General features: G+C 33.1%; 2 protein-coding genes across 2 annotated transcripts; one reads left to right on the top strand and one right to left on the bottom strand.

The window, feature by feature from the left end:
- The first annotated feature begins 307 nt into the window (after window positions 1-307).
- Window positions 308-4,702, top strand: LOC108206368 (glutamate receptor 2.1). Its single transcript, XM_017376646.2, has 6 exons — window positions 308-715; window positions 1,651-2,570; window positions 2,663-2,998; window positions 3,090-3,405; window positions 3,501-3,898; window positions 4,114-4,702. The coding sequence occupies exons 1-6, from the start codon at window positions 427-429 to the stop codon at window positions 4,570-4,572; spliced, it is 2,718 nt and encodes a 905-aa protein (XP_017232135.1). The 5' UTR covers window positions 308-426; the 3' UTR covers window positions 4,573-4,702.
- A 272-nt stretch (window positions 4,703-4,974) lies between these two features.
- Window positions 4,975-14,937, bottom strand: LOC108204091 (topless-related protein 3). Its single transcript, XM_017373387.2, has 25 exons — window positions 14,567-14,937; window positions 13,826-14,005; window positions 13,616-13,729; window positions 13,136-13,294; window positions 12,498-12,672; window positions 12,256-12,385; window positions 11,709-11,824; window positions 11,454-11,598; window positions 11,223-11,332; window positions 10,910-10,979; window positions 10,706-10,779; window positions 10,531-10,626; window positions 10,336-10,428; window positions 9,548-9,675; window positions 9,149-9,383; window positions 8,811-8,978; window positions 8,623-8,709; window positions 8,246-8,398; window positions 8,058-8,168; window positions 7,781-7,960; window positions 7,575-7,703; window positions 7,408-7,503; window positions 6,252-6,434; window positions 5,990-6,165; window positions 4,975-5,373 (listed from the first exon to the last, which is right to left on the bottom strand). The coding sequence occupies exons 1-25, from the start codon at window positions 14,644-14,646 to the stop codon at window positions 5,172-5,174; spliced, it is 3,390 nt and encodes a 1,129-aa protein (XP_017228876.1). The 5' UTR covers window positions 14,647-14,937; the 3' UTR covers window positions 4,975-5,171.
- Window positions 14,938-20,618: the final 5,681 nt, after the last annotated feature.

Below are 20,618 nucleotides of genomic sequence, written 5' to 3'. Positions count from 1 at the left end.
CGCTTTAAAGTCCATTGATCGTATAGATACATTACTTATTTTTGAAATTTTATTTTTTAAAATAAAAATTTAAATATGAAATTTTAATTTACAAAAGAAAATTAGAAAAATAAATTTCGGAACTATACGGTCAATGCACCTTAAGTTACGTGCCCAAAGTCAAGCTCATCTAATTTGGGATGGAGAGAGTAATTTAACACTCTCGTCAACCTTGTTTTGAGAGCGATATGGTTGAACTGAGAGGAAATTCATACGAAAGTTGCACTGAATTTCTTGCCACTAATTTATTCTTTTCTTTGCCGGGTAATTTTTCTTAATATAAAAAACTTTATCTTGTCACTTCACTGGCAGATTCGCTAGTGAGATGACTGGAATTTGAAATGGTCCTAAGTTATTTTGATTTTGTGATTTCACTAACAAAAACTGATGAGCCATTTTATTCACTTCGTCTTGCTTGTTACTATGTCTTTTTCATGCCCGTTGCTTAATTTACAAGTGAAAATCGCCGACGGTAGCCTGATCAGCCCAGTCGGAAACAATGGAAGGCCCGGGACGATTGGTAAATGCGCTATGTTTCGCACAACTTCTCGATCTCGCAAAGAGGCTAAAGTAGCCATAGAGATGGTAGTTTGCGATTTCTGTTTTATTAGAAATCGAAACCTGCTTCTTCACTCTCAAGACTATCAAGCCAGACCTGGTCTTGCAGCTTTGGAAGGTAAACTTTTTCACTTGCAGACTTACAGTTCAGTTTCTTCGCAAATCAATTTAGGGCCTATGAATGGGCCAACATGCTCCTGCACAGGGTCCATAATATTTCTATATATTTCTTTTAATTTTCTAGTAAACTCCCTCCATTTCAAATTATATGTTTACTTAAAAAAAGTGAATTTTTAAAGTGATTGTTCGTAAATTAATTATACTAAATGACTGTGATACGTGGAATGAGGTTGATCTATGAAATATAAATAACATATATTTGAAGTAGAAATGACATTAGAAATATAATTTTACATTGAACGTTGAAGTGGATAAATAAATTGAAACAAATTTTATTTCTAAAACTGGATATATAAATTGAAACAGTGGGAGTATTTTTGATAAAGATCCCCATCTTATATTTCCTCTTTGCATTTCTGGCCACAATTAATATTATCGTAAATTAATACCATATTCTTGTAGTAGTTATTTTGAATTTAATTATTAATTATTAAATTATTTTTTGAGCCTTTTTATCAATTCACTAAGTATTCTTAGTAAATATTAATATATAATATTATTTTTTATCATAAATTATATATTATAATAACTATTTTTTTCTATATTATACTCTCTTAGTCCTCTCAATTGTATATAGCAGATGATGGTTTAATGTTTACAGTATAGTATTATGATTCTTTTTTAAGAATTTCCTTTTTTCTAGATAAACATTAATATTAAAATTTTTATTTTAGAAATAAGTTGTAAAACTATATTTATAGAAATCATTAAAGTGCGTGTCGGTAGAAAGAATATATTCATATATTTAAAATTAATAATTTTATTTCAAAAAATTAGTTTTACATAGGCCTCCCAAATTATTGAGCCGCCCTTGTCACACACTCACGTAGCTTTTCACTGCTGTATGAAGTGAAACATATTGAATTATTGCAGAAACATATTTGGAAGATCTTGAGTGGGATGATGTCAAGGCAGCTAGTGAAGAAACTGGTGATCATAAACCCGTATTTCAATCTTCCGCTGATTCAATTCCATCAACGCCAACATTTACTTGGTTTCTCCAATCCAATCAGCTCAAGAAACAAAAGTTTAAAGTGTTTCCTGCAACTCTTGGAGCCAAGAAACTGAATATGACACAAATCGGGTCTGCATGGATCACGGATCTCTTCCATTCCATCAGTCCCAGAAAATTTTCATCAATGCAGGACATCTATGGGACTAAAACTTACATTCCAGAACAAGGGCAGATATTTCATAATTTTAAGAAAAGATCACGGTCAAACTTCAGGAGTATTCATCCTGATTATGAAGAACATGATGAGCCTGGCATCTTCGTTTCACAGGCTTATAACCCTGTTCGGGCTCTTTTCTGCAATCCCGATGCCACAAATCTGTTCCAAAGAATTGCAGCAGCCAAAACTGGTGTTAAATTGAAAAAAACTTTTGGCAAGGTAGAAGAATATGTTAATGTCATTGGAATGACTCATCAAGGTCGGTATGGGATAAAAGACTTGGGATTTTCTGGAACTATTGATGTTGAAGCTCCTTGCCTTAACTCTATTAAGATTTTAAAAGATGTCCTGTTTTCGGCACAACCATGGCAGGCTGAGAGAAGACGACGAATTGTGACAAGTAGGGCAGAGCCAATTTGGATGGGTGTAACTGACCAAACGACCTTTCTACAATTTGTGAAGGTAGAAAGTGATCCCAGAAGTCATGCGACTTCTTATGATGGGTTTTCAATTGGAGTGTTGGAAGAAGCGAGGAAAATTGCAGATCTTAGCAATGACCTGAACAATTTTTCCTCTTTCATGGGAGAGTATGATGTTTTGGTGAAACAAATAACTTTATGGGTAAGAATTTTCAAACTTTTTCAATGTGTAATATGTTAAGAAGCTACATCCTAATATGTGTATTAGGATCTAATTGTCATTAAATTAGACAGAAGTTTGTTGGGTTAGCTGGTGATGTAGCATTTCCGAAAAAAAGAACCTACACAGATTTCTCAGAGGCTAGTCATATGCAGCCAACTAAGAGAAGACGGCGTATTCTAACAAGTAGATCAGAGCCTATTAGGGTGGGTGTTCCAGCCCGGTCGATGTTCCAACAATTTGTGAAGGTAAAAACTGATCCTAAAACTAATGTAACTTCTTATGATGGATTTTCACTCAAGGTGTTCGAGGAAGCAATGAACATTGTAGATGTTAAAAACGACTTCACATACAACTATTACTCTTTCGATGGAGAGTATGATGACTTGGTGAAACAAAGAGCTTTAGGGGTAAGATTTTTCAAATTTTGTCAATGATGGTGATTTTGTAAGAAACTACTTAATTTATGCATTCAAATCCAGTTCTCATTTATTTAAACAGAAGTTTGATGTGGTAGCTGGTGATGTAACAATTCTTGAAGAAAGACAAAAGTACGCAGATTTCTCACTGGCTTATACAGAATCAGGAATGGTATTAGTAGTACCCATTCGGTCCAGATTACCTATTCAAATGTGGCTCTTCATGAATCCCTTCACGACGGAACTATGGGGCCTGATACTAGCTATAACCATCTACAATGGCTTCATAGTATGGCTGATTGAGAGAAATTACAATCCTGAATTTAGATCTGGCACTCTCTGGAATCAGTTTGGAACACTCTTTTGGCCAGCATCTACAACACTTTTCACTTTGAGTGGTAAGTTCTATTAGCAACTAGGTTCTAATTCTGTTTCACGGATGACATGATGACCCATACATAACACTAGTCTTATGCTTTTGTGAAATATGTAGCCGACAAACTGCAAAGTAAGTTATCAAGGATGGTAATGGTTGTTTGGCTCTTTGTGGCACTAATACTTACACAGAGTTACTTATCCATCCTTTCTAATATGCTCACTGCTCAAAGACTTGCACCGGCTACCAAGGATGTTGAATCACTCAAGAACATGAATGCAACAGTTGGCTATTGCAGAGGGGCATTTCTTGAATCCTACATGATCAATGCCTTGGGTTTCAGCCCGGCACAGATCAAGAAGTACTCATCAACAAGTGCATCTGCAAAAGCCCTTAAAACCGGAGAAATAGCTGGCATCTTTCTTGAAGTTCCTTCCGCTAAACTCTTTCTTGCTCAGTACTGCAAAAGCTTCATGACAACTGAAAAAATATTTAAAGTTGGAGGATATGGTTTTGTAAGTTCACTTCCTCTCGCTACACATCATCCTGGTAGTTTCTAACAAGAAGAATGACAACTTCTGAGGCTACTGTCAGTCTGAAGATGAACACAAAATTTACACAATTATTATTCAACACGTTTAAGCTTCTTCCTTTTGAACTAGTCTAGTGGGATTTATCTGCTATTTCTGTACAATAACAAATCATTAATTGGTTGTATACATGATGACAGGCGTTTAAGAAGAACTTCCCATTGCTTCCAGATATAAACAAGGCAATACTCAAAATTTCTGAAAATGGGAAGCTTCTGGAACTTGAGGAGAGATACATTAACTCTAAGGAATGCGCGGAACCAGTTTTGTTTTCAAATGAAGATGCTAGTATTGGTTTAGATAGCTTTGCAATACTCTTTGTGTTAAGTGGCTGCACATCAACAGTTGCTCTCGCCATATACATCAGTAGGTACATTATATGCTTGTTATCGTCTACGGCAGACTGCAGTGATCTTTTCAAAAGGGTATCAACTTTTACCAAGAGATGGATAGATTACAGAAGACCATCATCGGCTATAGTTATCAGTTTAGAAAACCCTGGAAATCCTCCTGATGCTCCTTGCCCTGGAGCGAGGCAATTCGTCAGTACAACTGATGCGGAAAGCCTTGAAGATCATCCACAAACTCTTGGCCAATAAGGTTTAAAGTAATCATTTGGAGAGCAACACAATGTTGAACGGGCAATGCTAGAGTTCCTAAATCTAAATGCTAGTACAAGTAATTATGTACCTCGGATCCATTTTAGAAATTCTTGCATTTTTCTTGTTAGATCACATCAAATCATGCAGAAATATTAGCTTTTGCAATCTTCATTTTATTGTATGAATTCCACTACACAAGTTTCTCGAAGAGCATCCTGGTCAACACACTTCAAGTTATCCTAATCCCCGGATTCCGAACTCAAAAATTATTTATCTGAATCTCGAGCTCAAAATTAATTATGGAATCTGCCCCCATTCCTAAACAGGGACTTTTGCTGCAACAATCCCACACAAACGAAAAACCAAAATTTGGGCACCATGTAGAAGGGGAAAGAAAGAGAGATAGAACTGAACAATTATATAAATAAAAAAGCTGGGTTAACAATAAATTATACAGTCTGAGATCTTCTCTAAACATGAATCCTATCTTCGTCTATAAGTCGACACGTAAATCAAATTAATCTAAGTTCTAAAACAGCTAAAATAAACAGGATCATGAAAAGGATGACTATCACGACCTAAATATACAGGAGACGTTATCTTTGAAGCTGCTCCCCTGCATGGTTGCTGGTGGATGATGATGGATTTCTACCGCTATCAGCTGGCGGAGTTACTCCCCATTTGCCTTCAGACTCGGTAGGTTCTATAACTTTAACAGACCCGTCTGTCAACCCAACCGCAAACTGATTTGGATCTTGTGGATGTGATGCAACGACTAAGGGGTACACAGACTGGCTTCTGCATAATAGCACATTTTAACTAGGTCAGATTTACAGTTTCAGGATTAAATGCTTGCAAGTTTTAGATCAAATCAGATGCATCGACTATTTTATCTTTTTTTTTATTACTCCATAAACAAGGATTTTTTTGACAGGGAAGTATATAAGAAATCATAAAACAGTGGAAATATAGATTTGCTAGCAAGGCTGATATAGAAATGTAATGAACTGTCATTGTGCAGTGGAATTATAACTGCATTGGATCACGGAGCATTTGAAGTTAAATTATCATGCACTCCCTCCATCCCTTTTTAGTTGTCCAGTTTTGACTTTCAATAGTCAAACTGACCAAAGTTTGACTGAACTCTATATATATTATATACTTGAAAAAATAAGTAAAATTTATATTCATTATAAAGTACATAAAATCTATTTTAAAGTGCAATTTTCAGTTTTTAAATTAATAAAAATTTGTCCTTAATCTTTGGTCAAAAAATTGTCAATTTGACCATTAAAAGTTAAAAGCGGACAACTAAAAAGGGACGAAGGATGTAATAAACAGCAATACGAACCGCAGCAACACAAAACACAATTAAGCATATTATGATATCAACATTCCAATCTGATAGTCTTACCCGTTCACTACTGCCGGAGACAGGTACACTGTTGGCCCAATACGACATCTTAGTCTCAGGTTATCGCCATCAAACACCCCGACATTTCCATCACAGAAAGATGCATAAACAAGTTGACTGTTGCATGAATATGTGGCACAAGATATAGGCGCTGAGAGGACATCTTGGGGAACCCACTACGGTACAAGAATGCACAGAAGTATTAGCAATGATTTAAGTAATGCGATGGAGATTCATGCCAGATGCTGATTACTACTTTTACCTGCCGGATGCAATCCATCTTGGAGGCGTCATATAATGCTAATTGTGTTTCATGTGATACAAGTAGACGGATTTGATCAGAGTGAAATTGTACTCGTGTATCACCACTAGGAGACTTCCCGGCAGGTAGTTGTATTGGAACTGACTTTCTTTTCTCCCAAGTATCAATGCTCCAAACACAAAGCTGACATGTAGGTAGGCCATATTATTAAGTACAATCAAATATATGAACATTTACATTAGTTTTGCATGCATTATGCCAATATCAAGGAGAAGGTATATAAATCAAAGGTCTAAACTATTGATCCCATTGTATTGCCAAGATATTTAGAGAAAGGGGCTATATATGATTATTTTAACCAAACAAATAGCAACCTTCCATCAGGCAAAAATCAAGAAGAGCCAAGCAAGTATAAGTACACTGTCATAAGTAGACAGGCCATTCAGGTTACATTTGTTATTAACCCCTTGATCAATACTTGCTATATTGTCACTTTGTTACCTAAACTCGACTGGAAGTGCCCAACATAGATACTTGTCCAAGTGTTGAACTTGACAACATCTTGACATTTCACACATTCGAACCAAAATAAGTTTAAGAGTGCCCATACCCATGTACGAGTGTCGAGTGTGAACTAAGGATACTTGAGACAGAATGAAAGTCCAGATAAGATAATGATGATATAAGCCAAACATGGGAAAGTTAGATCTAAAATGACAGAATAATTCACTCGGAAACGCACTAAGATTGCCCTAATTGTGATGCATATTTCCTGTATCATTTTTTGTAACTTGTTGATCAAATTCAGAAAGAATTTGTACCCATAAGATGATTCCAGGACCAATCATACTATTTACTTTTTGACAAACATACTTGCCGAAAGCAACACTAAGTCCCTTGCCAAAACAATAATCTTATCCCCGATATTGAAACTCACTTATAAGTTATATATTGACACAATATGAAATATTCTCCGAGTCCCTCCTTCCTTCTATTTATATAAAATGAGTAGGAGATGTCGAGATGATGCATTATTATTGCACAGAATCTTTTTGTTTCAAGCTATTGAAGGACATTATTGGATTGGGTCATATATGTGTTGGGTGATCGGAAATATTACGGAGGAATTTTACTAAAGCTTTAAGCTGTAGCTTACCTGAGCATCAGCACCAGATGAAATCAGAATGTTCAGATTGGTGGAAAATGCTAAACCTGTCACTCTCTTTTGATGACCCTTAAGTTTAGATTTTACCTGATGCACAGAAAGTTGCTAAAATCAGCTTTAGTCATACTACTCAAGAAAACCCAGATTGCAATTCTTACCTCATCAACCCTAACATTGTAGATGTGAATAGTTGAATCCTCCATTCCAATTGCTATTATGTTGTTATCTTGGGGATGGAATGCTAGGAAGGTTGAAGTTGGTGGAGGCGGCATGAATGTCGTCATAACCTATGTTTTGTAGATAGGAAACTATCAACATGCTATAATTTAACAATTTGAGCAATTTAAGCAAAATTCAAATATACCTTAAATGTCATCATGTTGAATAATGAAACCTTTCCACCAGAGGCTGACATTACATAAGAATCATTCTTCGAGAGGGCTATGCATGGAAACGCTTCCTCAAGGTTGACACCTGAAACATCATTGGTCATAAGAAGACCACTGTTCGGTTGCCAATGCTGCGGAACAACATTGGTAGTGGCCTTTACAACCCAAACGACATCAGCATTCTGCCCAAAGTACTCGACAAAAAGATGTTAACAGAGAATTTAAAATTCAAATATTTCTTCTCTTCATTACCTTTCCACTTGGATTTTGTTCATTTCGGGTCCACTTCCAAAGCCGTTGAATTCCATTTGAACCAAGTGCCAAAATGCCCACACCAGAGTTCGTGTAGAGAAGCCGAGCAACCTAGATAAATATATAGAGATCAAGACAAAAATATATACAACTCTAACTGAGAAATGCAAACATAACTCGGCTCACACCTTGTTAGTAGCATCAGTGCTGTCAGGCATTGTCACAAGCCGACACTGGACAGGATCCGTAATCTCCGTCAACTGCCAGGATTTGGTTTTTTCGGTTACATCATCTACATGCCTAGGCTTTTCCATGCTTCTAGCCACAGAATCAGCTCCATTCTGGGTAACAACATAAACAAACATTACCATCAGTATTACTATTCTAAAAAAAATCTAGAATATCTATAGCTAACCAAACATCTCTAAATACAGCCACAGATGTTGACATCACAGACATTATTTTATCAAAAGATTGTGCAAATACCCTTTCCGTAAACAACATTTCTGAGAGTACTATAGAACAATCTGCTTATTAAACATATAATAGAAATATATTGACTTACAAGAACGGCAGCTGGCCTTACAGGAGAGCTTCTTTCCACTTTGCAATTAACTGGATTGACATTTGGAATAGCAGAAGATCCAGAAGCCTATATATTCAACCCCAGAAAATCAACACGAGACGATGATCACATACTGACACGTCGCATCATCCAACATAGTTGTTATACTTTTAAAAAAAGGATAATACCTTAACTGCAGCTGGCTCTGGTGCTGACCTTAATGCTTCAAAGGGTGGGGCTTCAACAGACCTTAATAACCTAAGGCCAGACGCATTTGCAAGTATCTTGATACCACTATTCTCAGTAGTAACAGCAAGAAGATTACCTTCTTTGTTAAATCTCAAACGAGGCAGAGTCTGCACAAAATAAAGATCAAGTCAATTACTGATCTGTGGTTCTCATTGTCAGCAAGATTCACAGCAGTGCAAGTTATCTCTTGGGGCTCTTTCCTTTTCTGGAAATTTTTAGGATGCGATCTCTATTGGTAGGTCATGGTAAAATTGCAAGAGATGAATGAAATACTGACCGGTAGTCCGCCATCAGCATCTGTACTTGTGAGCATGTTTGTGTTGTCCATATCCCAAAACTTGATCTGACTATCTTCGCCAACAGCCAAAAAGTGGTTTTGAGTTGTGTCAAATTGCACGATACCAACTGATTTTTTTCTAAATCCAGAATATGATCGCTTTATTGCTCCTTCACTCTCATTCCATTCAACCAGGAAAGAGTCTCCATCTTTACTTGTTCCACAAGAAAACAATCTGAAATAAAGTATTCGATATGATGACAAGCTTAAAAACAGATATGTGACTAAGCGTCAAACATAATAAACAAACCGCATCCTAGATTCACACAACTAGATTTACAGTAACTGCTTTAAAATATATCAAAACAGAGAATATAAGTGAATACTGATATCACTAACCTACTGCCATCGGCACTGTAAAGCATAGTAGTGCACCATCTCCCAGGTGCATCATAGTCAACCCTTGAACCAATATTATCATAGAGCCAGGCCTTAATTTTCCCATCAATTGCAGTTGAAAAAATGAACTGCAAACAATATAGTAGTAAGATGTAAATACATCTGCAAGATGAAAGAACACAAATACCATGAAGGCAAAGAACTTGAGGACTGCAGTAACCATCACTGCTCAAGTCGCAATATTCAAAGTTTTGTTTTTAAGACAATACTATCTATGGAAATAGATCCACATCAGTGAGAGTAGATGAAATATCATCAACAATAATGCTACTAATGCCAGACAATTGTGTACTTGCTTATGCAAAGTTAGCGCCTACAATTGTGGAATAGTAGAAATTTGTTGTTCAGTATTAGAGGTATCAAACCTAAATAAAATTTAACATTTTTAAGTTATCTCACATTCTTTCCTATTTTCTCAATAGTAAGATGTGGCAGGCTACCAGATTAATAACCTGTAGTGTAATGATTCTAATCACCGTGCAAAGTTTATATTGAACATTAAAGAATGCTTTAACTAATACTACAGTTCCCGGTTTGATCTTTGGTCTTACATAAATACAACTCAATGGGTCATACAAATTCTGTATGGATCCATCACTGACCCAAACTATCCACGCTCACAGATGATACAGCTCAAATTCATCATGCACCAATTTTCGAGGAAGAAAAACATAACACAAACCTTGGATACTAAAAACCAACTTCAAAATTATCTAATTATGTCATACCTGAATATTCTCTTTTTGGTGAGGGCATACAGAATACACTGGTGATTCATGCCCTTCAAAGTTAAATAGCTTTTTCCCTGTCATATCCCAAACCTGTTACATTTTTTTGAGTTAATAGTTTAACAGAGTAAGCATCACACAGGAGGGTGGAACTAGCAAAGCAGATTAAACAAAATATGCTATAGCATTCGGCACCTTTATCAACTTGTCATCCCCACAGGTTATTATGCACAACTGCTTGTTTGGATTAGCAAAAGCCAAGTCATTTACTCCACCAGCATGTGCGTCTATCTGCTTTTACAGAAAGATGTAAGGCAGGCACTATCTACAAACAAAGATTTGTTAAATAGGTCGCAAAATCATAAATCACCTCTAGATGATGGTTTAGTTCATTAGGTCCAGAATACGCATACACATGAACTAAATGCTTCGCAAATGCAGCCCCTGCAGCATGATATAATAAGAATTAATTAAAGGTACCTTTCAGAAATTAGCTAAAAGTTCTTTTACTTTCTCAACAAATTGATATCAACTATAAAGTAATTATATACACCAAGTTCATTGTTATCCATACCCAAGTAGTTTCCATCAGGACTCCATGTAACACGGCTTACAGATATTGGTGACTCCTTGCTTACAGATGCCTGTACAAGTAAATACATTGTAAAAGCATGGAAATTATATTAGAATGTTAGTTTTTATGGAAGCAAGTAATTGGTTGAACTAAATGATGGATAAAGTAATTATTAGATCTGAATAATATTTAATAGGGTATTTTCACTTGATTACAAATTTTGAACCCTCAAAAGAAACAATATTCCAAATTATTAACCTTCATGCACTGACTTGAGGACTGTAATTAAAGAATCATGTAGTGGTAAAAGAACCTGAAAAGCCATTGAACAAGTTGAGATATCCCATATTTTAAAGGGCTTCGAGATCAACTTCTCACGCATCGCTACTTCCCAAAGTGTGATATCACCATTACCACAACCCACTGTATAATAAACCTTCATGTCAGATATAGATAGCCAAATGATTACCTACAACCAACTCTAAGACCAAGACTATGAAAAATGATTCTGACTAGGGTATAAAAATGTAAATTCTTATCATACCAAGAAGTAATGTCCGATGAGATGGATGAAAATCCATGCTAGTAATAGATGATCCTTGATGCATGGTGAAAGCTACCGTTCGTGGCAAGTCATCAAGAGACCAAGAAGCTTGTTGACGAGCTGCTGGAGCTGTTGGATAGGTAACCTGTATATTAATGAAACAAAATTGCACCAATATTAGCATCAAGAACAATGTATAACAGTATATTAATATAGCTGGATCAAACATTATTAAAAAGTAACCTCAGGAAGTACCTCTTCAACAGACTGTGCAGACCTTAAACGTTTCATTAATTGCTCATGATCAGCAGTCTGATACTCAAGCATACCCAGAGTGGTTGGAGGTGTTATTGGGCGTTTCAAACTTGACACTGTATAAAAGAGCAGAAAATAAGAATATGACGAGTGAGGAACATCAGTGTGGCTCCACTCAATGTGGCATTATTAATGATACGATTTGGTGCAACTCCAAACTTGTGGTTGTGACCAGAGAACTCGATAGTAAGTAAACACGAGGTCATACAAACTTGACACTATATAAAAGAATATGACAAGTGAAAAACATCTGTGTGAATCTGCTCAACGTGGCATTATTAATGAAAAAGATTTTGTTGCAACTACAAACTTGTGGTAATGACCGCAAGAACTTGGGAGTAAATAAACATGGGGTCGTACACTTCAAAAATGAGCATTTATGTACAATGTAGAGCAGTATGGATATATTGCACTAAAAAACTATCACAAAAGTTAGCAGTTTAAATGATCCTTCCAGATATAGACCATATTCACATTCATAATCTACCTTGATTTGGTAGAATAGGCAAGGTTGATGCAGTAACAACAGCTGCTTGAACTGATGAAGAAGCTGCAGCATTTGCCATCCAACCTGCCATAACATTAGCATTGGCAGCAGCTGCCGCAGGCGGAAACGGCTGTATATAAATTACATAAGCATAACTGTAAGTCGGCTGAAGATACACCTGCCTACATTTAAAGAAACAGAATCTACAAATAGAAGAAAATCCAAAATCAAAGTTAACATACACCGTGAGCTCCAATTGGTGTATAAGCCATAGGCTTCGCAACTGCGGCAGATGGAATATTGACTGGTGTGGGTGCAAGAGCACCATTTGGAGGTGCACACGTATGGTCTGTGAATAAGGTCTTAATATCTGGATTCGGCCTAGGATTTTTACACAGCTGATGTTGCCAGTTCAAACTGTACAGGGTATAAATCAATTAAAATGATTCAGATTATAGCAAAACCTACATACAAATTACTAACAATATATTTAAAATAAAACTTCATACACCAGTCCAAAGCTAATTTCAATAAATATACATGATTTACAATCAACTACAAACAAAATTATTTGCCTCAAGTAAGATTTTCTTATCAGGAAATACATTACAAATATAGTAAACATATTAAATTATCTTTACACTTCAAAAATTTATACCTAACTTTACCAAAATGATATTTGAAGTTTCACAGTATAGTGGACACTGTCAGTTGTTTGAGGACAATTCAACCACAATCACAAATGAGCAGGAGAAAGCAAGCAATAAAATATGCAAAGAGATAGACCTCACAAGAAACACAGAAAACCGTTTAAACGCAGCTGCTTAAGAACTACACAGTCTTTATTGCATAATACTACAGCAAGGAGCAACAATCATACCTTTGGTTGATTAAAGTCCTTAATCTTGATGACTTTAAGGTGGGAAAAACAAGTTTTTCACGGAAAAGAGGATTTGCTTCGATAAGTTTCTTAAGCTCTACCAACATAATACTACGGGCGGTTTTTGTGTCCCCGTACTTAGATAATTGCTCATTTTCCCTGACAAAACACAAAATGAATTAGTTAAAAAAAAATTATATTGACTGAAAATAACACTCGATAGTGATAACTATCACAAGGAAACATTATAATATGACATCTAACTATCATTTTCAGCCAATTTAAGGTAAATGAACTAAAATAAAATGAGTAATTCAATAGAAATCGATACTTAAAGATATGCTTCTTGGTTGCTCCCTTTCCCAAGGATACTCAGATATATTACTTTCTAATGCTCTGCCTGACCGACAACCAAATAATTAAAGATTGCACACATAATTCACTACTTGACAATATTTGTCAAACACATGTGTATATTACCTGAAATTGGTAAGTGTTAGCAACTGAGTGATTTCTTTATATAAATCTTCATTGAAAGTGGAGAATACTTTCAAATCATTCACCAGTATGTCCACGGCTTTCGACTTGTCTTGCCTAATAATTTAAAGAAAAACTATAGCGTTAGCAAAACAAAAAGTCACACTTTAAACAAATATAAAATATGATTTACAATACTTAATACCAAATTACCTATCAAGTGCTTCAAGATACTTCTGCTTCCTGATTTCAAAGAATATCTTCATAGAGTACCGGTTGTCATCCACCTTGGTATATCCAGAGAGATATTTCTCCACCTCATCCCATTCACCGGCATGAACTTTTTCCTCAAAGTACCTCATATTAAAATAGAAGCCAGATTCTTGCTCAAGCCTACAAAATACCGATTCCATATCAAGAAAGAATCATACATTTCACAGAAATTAAATACCCAAGTTGAATACACATATAAATAAATTATGTATGAAATATACTCTACTTCTAACTGGAAAGTGAATCTAATTGCACTCCCACAACCCAACCAATTAACCTAATTGCCCCAAATTATTTAATAAGCAAATCAAAAGTTAAGGTAGACCCTTCCTGGTATTATTAATCGATTCCTAAAAAATCAGAGCAACATGTATTTTCACAAACAAACAAAACAAGCTCTAAAATTTAAATTAAACCAAATACTAGTTCACAAAGTACACAAATAATACAAGTTTATCCCTCACTGTAACTTCACTTATACAACAATGCTAAAAACACAATTAAATCAAAAAATAATAATAACAAGTCAAACTAGTTGACCCAATTTTTCACCCTACCCTAACAAGTCATTAAATTGACCATACAAAAACCAAGCATATCATTCACAAGAAGAGAGAGAGGGGGAGAGAGAGAGAGAGAGAGAGAGAGAGAGAGAGAGAGAGAGAGGGAGAGAGATTGTACCTATGAACAGAATCTTTAAACTTCTCCTCTTCAAGGAATTGGAGTATAAGAAACACCAATTCTCTGCTCAAAGATGACATCTTTACACAAACCCACACAGAAAAACCAATAAAAAATCCAAACAAAAAACACCCACTTGCAGAAAAAAGAAAAAAACAGATCAAGAACCAGGGGAACAAAATCTAGGGTTGCTGCTGGAAACAAAAGGGTGGATTTAGCAAAGGCTGCGGAGAAGAAAGAGATAATATAGATACATATGTGTGTGATATATGTATGTATATATATAAGAGGGTGGGGGAGAGAAGATAGAGAAGAAAAGGAAATGGGTGGGGGAGGAAGAGGAGGACGACTTGGTCTCGCTATCTTCGATGCGTTTGGCAGAAGTCTTCTTTATCTTTTCTCTTACTGACCTATCAGTGATAAGCAGTTGTACTTATAATTTGAATTTGATAAGTAAAAGTATGTATCGTAGTTTTATAATGAGGGTAGTTGTGGGAGTTGAAATTTTGGTATGTTTAAATAAAGAAATGAATTCTCTTTAAGGCATTAAACCAAAAGATGCAAACTGCTAAATATACCAGGGATAGTAACGCGTCTAGAGATAATTTATGATGATTTGATTCTAGTGGATAGAGAATCGAAATACACCGGTAAACAAAAAATGCAAATACAGGAATTCATCGATTATTTATTAATTTGGCGTTAATATTCTTTGCTTTTGAGAATTTATGACTTTTTTCTTGGGAAAAAACTGTTATGAGTCGTGTCAAAGGTTTTGGAAGGAAAATTACCTATATTGTAAATAAATCTGTATATGTATTTAAGAGACGAAAATTTTAAATAGAGAATTTATGAATTTTTTTTCTTGGGGAAAAAAAGTTATGAGTTGGATCAAAGATTTTGGAAGAAAAATTACATATATGTACTAACTTATAACCCGTGTCAGGCACGAGAGATTTAACATTTGTAATTTTATCGTCTATATTTTAAATTTAATTGAAATACAAACCGATCATACTGACCGAACTTTTAAATGTATTGGTTAAATGATAATAAAAAAAATTATTTGGAAACGTTATATATCAACGAAACCCGTAGAATAATATTGATCGGATGATAAACTCGACCGACCAATAAAATTATTAATATTCCAGTTTTGATATTATAATAACAATAATAATAATAATAATAATAATATAGTATATTGTATTATTATTATTATTATTGTTGTTATAATTAGATAATATAGATCTATGATATTATTTTTAAAGTGATAACATGTAGTAATTAAAAATAACATTAATGTATTTCATTGAAACATATCATCCGTTGTATCTTAATGATCATATATAATAATATCATCTTTTTTAAATGTATGTTGCATGTGTTATTTTTAGAAAATCGGTTTTTTAGTTAGAAATCTGAAAAAGATAATGTGTTTTAGTTAAAAATGATAGTTGCTATGTTCTTTAATGTTATTTTTAGAAAATTGGGCTTTTTTAGTTAGAAAATAGAAAAAAGATAATAATTTTAATTAAAAGGACAATCATCAATAAATATACTTATATAAAGGAGAAGCGAGGGGCGTGAGAGTGGCGCCTCTCACATCGCTCCGTTCTATTTTTCTAATTTTCTGAAATTTTTGGATGAAAAATATCAAAAATCTCTTTTAGTTTCAGGTATATTAGAAACAAGTTTTAGAATCTGATTTTATTTCAGATTAATTTATGAAATATAGTAACTTGAAAGTTTTAATTTGATTTTATTTCAGATTATTTAATTATAGGAAAGAGTAGCGCACAAGTCTCTTTGATAATAGTTCTCTCACTCGATTTTTAACTCGGTGGTTAACTATTAGTGGTGTATGTTTGTTGGTTATTGTTTTATAATATTTGTTTTGCATAATTGGTTTATTCCGTTCAAGCAACTTTTAAGTGAAGGTTGTTTATACAATATTAAAAAATAAAGATGCTTACAAGCAAGGGTAGTTATGCCACAAAATTATTTTATTCTACAAATATTAATATTGCATCATTAATATAATTTTTATAGGCAGTCGCAACGCGCGGCTTCCCAACTAGTTGATTATATAAGTAGAATAATAATTCAACCCAAATACCAACTGACGACCAAACTCTTAATATCTCAGCTTTAATAGTATAATATATATAAATATGTATTTAAGAGCTAGAAATTTTTAAATAGAGAATTTATGTTTATTGGGGGGAAAGGTTATAAATGGGGTCAATGGTTTCGGAAGGAAAATGACATAGATTGAAAATAAATATGTATATGTATTTAAGAGCTAGATATTTTAAATATAAATGTATTGTTTTTTAAATAAATACTGAAGATATGCTTGTGTTTTATGTATTTTTAAAATAAAATTTCTATTAGTATTCATGATCTAATTATTGTATTTAACTTTTTAGCATTTTTCTTTAGCAAATAATAAAAGTACATAATTAAGTACTGCATATTAGGTGTAAAGTTTTATAAGTTTTATGATATAATTTATGTTATAATTAGTGATACAAAATTTTGTCCAAGTGAGTTGCTTTGAAGTCTTCCACTCCATGTGAATTTTAGTCAAGTGTAAAAGATTTTGTTTATAATGAAAATTATGGGTGTTTTATATATGTATTTATCCGAGATTAATAATATGTGCAGGGACAGATATAGTCAAGAAATGTAGTTGTCACGCGAAAAATCGAGAAGAAAAACACCTGTTAAATAAAATAACAAAAATATATAATTTTGACGCCAACGAACAAGAATCTTTTATACTATAATTCTTGAAACAAGAATCCAAAGAACATGGAATATATAACACCAATCTTATAAAGCAAATGTTATACTACTCGAATAATTTCGATAAAAAATATACCAAGGTTATAGTATTTAATACAAAAATATGTATTAGAATCATCAGATAAATCATCTATATAATGGCATTTTGCCTCCTCCGAGTCATGAAAAAATCAACCTAATCTAACTTGCTCTGAAAGTTAAGTATTTGAAATAAATAACTATGGGCGAACAAGATAATTTCATAATAAGTATGGATTTTAATTCCTATAAATAATGGATGTCTTTCTGAAACATTGATAATGTAATCCCTTTAACTGGTGCGAGATTTATAGTATCAAATATAGATTCACCTCAACAACTTTAAAATGATTTTGATTTGCATTCACAACAAATTCACAAAGATTAGCAATTTTGTAGGAACTCGGAATCGAATAAGTTTAGAAGTTTAAAATAATTTTGATAAATACCCTTTTATAACTAACCAACAAGTGCTTCAGTTATCCATAAACCATTATCTAAAAGATTCCTAAATTTCAGTGTTCACCATTGCCAACTAGATTTCTATGTTTTTAGGAGTTGAAGCACATGACAATGATGAGTTGAATAAGTAAGAAGATCTCAATTCATTCTTACTTCTAACTATTAATCAAACCAATACAATATGAGTAACATTGTTACGCTAACATCATCATCATCATTATTATTATTATTATTATTATTATTATTATTATTATTATTATTATTATTATTATTATTATTATTATATAATACTAACTTATAACCTGTGTCAAGCACGGGTGGTTTATAACATTTGTAATTTTATCGTCTGTATTTTAAATTTAATTGAAATACAAATCGATCATATTGATCGATTTATTAAATATTATGCTTAATTAATATTTAATAATAAAAAAGTTTTATTAGTACTAGCCTTAAACCCGTGCAAAGCACCGGCGGCTATATAATTCTAAACTAATTATTAATTATTATATAATAGTAATATATATATATATATATATATATATATTAATAATAGTAAATTTACTTTTTTTATTTTTTAACTAATTATAAATTATATTTAAAAGAATAACGGTGGAGTTTTTATCTTATAGTATATCAAACTGTTTAGAGATGTAAGACTATGAGAACTCTATGTGTAGCAGACTTTTAGTTATAAAGTGAATACCAAATCAACATGACCAAACCAAAAATTTGTACGACGACAAATTATACCCATGTTGGCTTATTATAGTATAGTATAGATACGCTATATATTAAATGTAGATATGTATTTAGTTGAAACATATCATCCGTTATATATTAATAATTATATATAATAATATTATCTGATTTATATGTATATTGCATGTGTTATATTTGAAAAATCGGCTCTTTGGTTAGGAATATGAAAAAGATAATGCATTACAGTTAAAAAATAAAAAGATAATTGTTATGTTGTCCAATGCTATTTTTAAAAAATTGAGTTTTTTTGTCAGAAAATATAAAAAAGACAATACTTTTAGTTAAAAAAATAATTAATTATATAAATAGGCTCATAACTCGCTCAAGTACCAACCGACCAAATTTTTAATGTTTCGGCTTTTAATAGTATAGTATTGATAAGTCAGTCCTCAAATAACCAACAAACTACACGGTTATATCTTCAAATTCAGTTTCAAAGCATTAAACATCTCCAATGTTCTAAAACATCAAAAATATAATATATAATTTCAAATTGCTATCTAGCTATGGAGAACTTTATAAATAATAATTTAATATATTATCAAAACTTTTTCTACCGTGAAAAAGGCAAATCACTACTCCCTCCGTCCCTCGGGGATATATACGTTTCTTTTTGACACAGAGATTAAGAAAAGTGTATAAATTACTGTAAAGTAATAAGAAAGCAAAAGGAAAGTAGGTAAAGTGGTGGAACCCATTAATATTTAAGTGATAGATTTGGAAAAGTAGATGAAAGTAGTGGGTGAGTTGAGTTTTATATTATAGAATTTTACTATTTTGGGAAAGTTTTGAAATATATAGAATTGAATGGGACATCTTTTTCAGGAAAGTGTATAGAAATTAGAGGGACGGATGGAGTATGATTTAAAGTGAGTCCAAAATTTTAAAAAGTAAATCATGTGAATATATTCCAGCAAATTTAGAGAATAGACGAGGAAAAATATGGTTTTTAAAATTCACAAAAGAAATGTGATAAGTGCAATCTGATAAGCGAGCATATGATAACTTAACGTGCTTATTATTGCGTGAGTTAGATAAAGTTGTTGAGAAGTATGGGTTTCGGATTTGAAATAAAAGTTGAAATTCGGTTGAATATAATTTGGATTCCATGCCATACACTTGTGTGTGTATAAAAAAATAGTCGATTCCTCAATTATCATCTTGGACTTTGTTATTTTCTGCCTCTTCAATTAATTTTTTATCTCCTTCTTACTTCTGTTCGTCTTTTGAAATAGTAGCCTCATCAGGAGCAGAACTTTGACTCGACTTAATCCAGACAGGTTCACATTTTTTTCTTAACAAAAGAATTTCATGCCAGTGAGGGGCTGTTTGGTTTGACTGATGGAAACGGAAAGGAATTTAGAAAGGGAAACGAAGAGAAAGGAAAGGAATGGTGCTGAATTGTACTACCTGTTTGGTTTTGATCCGGAAACGGAATGAAAAATTATATGATTATTTTTATATTTGATTTTTAAGAGATTAAATAATATCAAAAGACTCAAATATATTTATGTTTATAATAATAGAGTTTATTGGGCTTTTTTTATTAATAATCACGTTTTCAATCTTATTTCCAAAAATACTACTTTATCCAATCTTATTTTCAAAAATACTACCTTCTCTAAAATATTTTCAAAAATACTGTGGTTGCATATGCAACCATATATGCAACTACATATAAATACTGTGGTTGCATATGCAACCATATATTTGGAATCGATATATATATATATATATATATATATATATATATATATATATATATATATATATATATATATATATATATATATATATATATCGATTCCAACGATGAGGTCGAAAATGACATTTGAAATCTGAAACCTGAAATCAGGATTTGTAGTTGCATATATGGTTGCATATGGGTTGTATTCAGTTGATTCTATTGTAATCTAATGGCCCCGCCAGGGGCACCCATACATCAGTTGCAACTTACAGTTTTCCGTTGCATATGAGGTTGCATATGAGGTTGCACGCA

Source organism: Daucus carota, chromosome 1 (genome assembly GCF_001625215.2).
Source record: "Daucus carota subsp. sativus chromosome 1, DH1 v3.0, whole genome shotgun sequence".
NCBI lineage: Eukaryota > Viridiplantae > Streptophyta > Magnoliopsida > Apiales > Apiaceae > Daucus > Daucus carota.
This window is presented reverse-complemented; position numbering and strand designations above follow the sequence as displayed.

Bases quoted from the DNA above. Each gene is read 5' to 3' on its own strand.
- LOC108206368 (XM_017376646.2), top strand. From the start codon at position 427: ATGAGCCATTTTATTCACTTCGTCTTGCTTGTTACTATGTCTTTTTCA. The intron at 716-1,650 runs GTAAACTTTTTC...GAATTATTGCAG, and splicing joins TGGTCTTGCAGCTTTGGAAG to AAACATATTTGGAAGATCTT. The intron at 2,999-3,089 runs GTAAGATTTTTC...TTATTTAAACAG, and splicing joins TGAAACAAAGAGCTTTAGGG to AAGTTTGATGTGGTAGCTGG.
- LOC108204091 (XM_017373387.2), bottom strand. From the start codon at position 14,646: ATGTCATCTTTGAGCAGAGAATTGGTGTTTCTTATACTCCAATTCCTT. The intron at 13,730-13,825 runs GTAATTTGGTAT...TTAAATTATTAG, and splicing joins TATCTTGAAGCACTTGATAG to GCAAGACAAGTCGAAAGCCG. The intron at 12,386-12,497 runs GTATGTTAACTT...ATTTATATACAG, and splicing joins CACCAATTGGAGCTCACGGT to CCGTTTCCGCCTGCGGCAGC.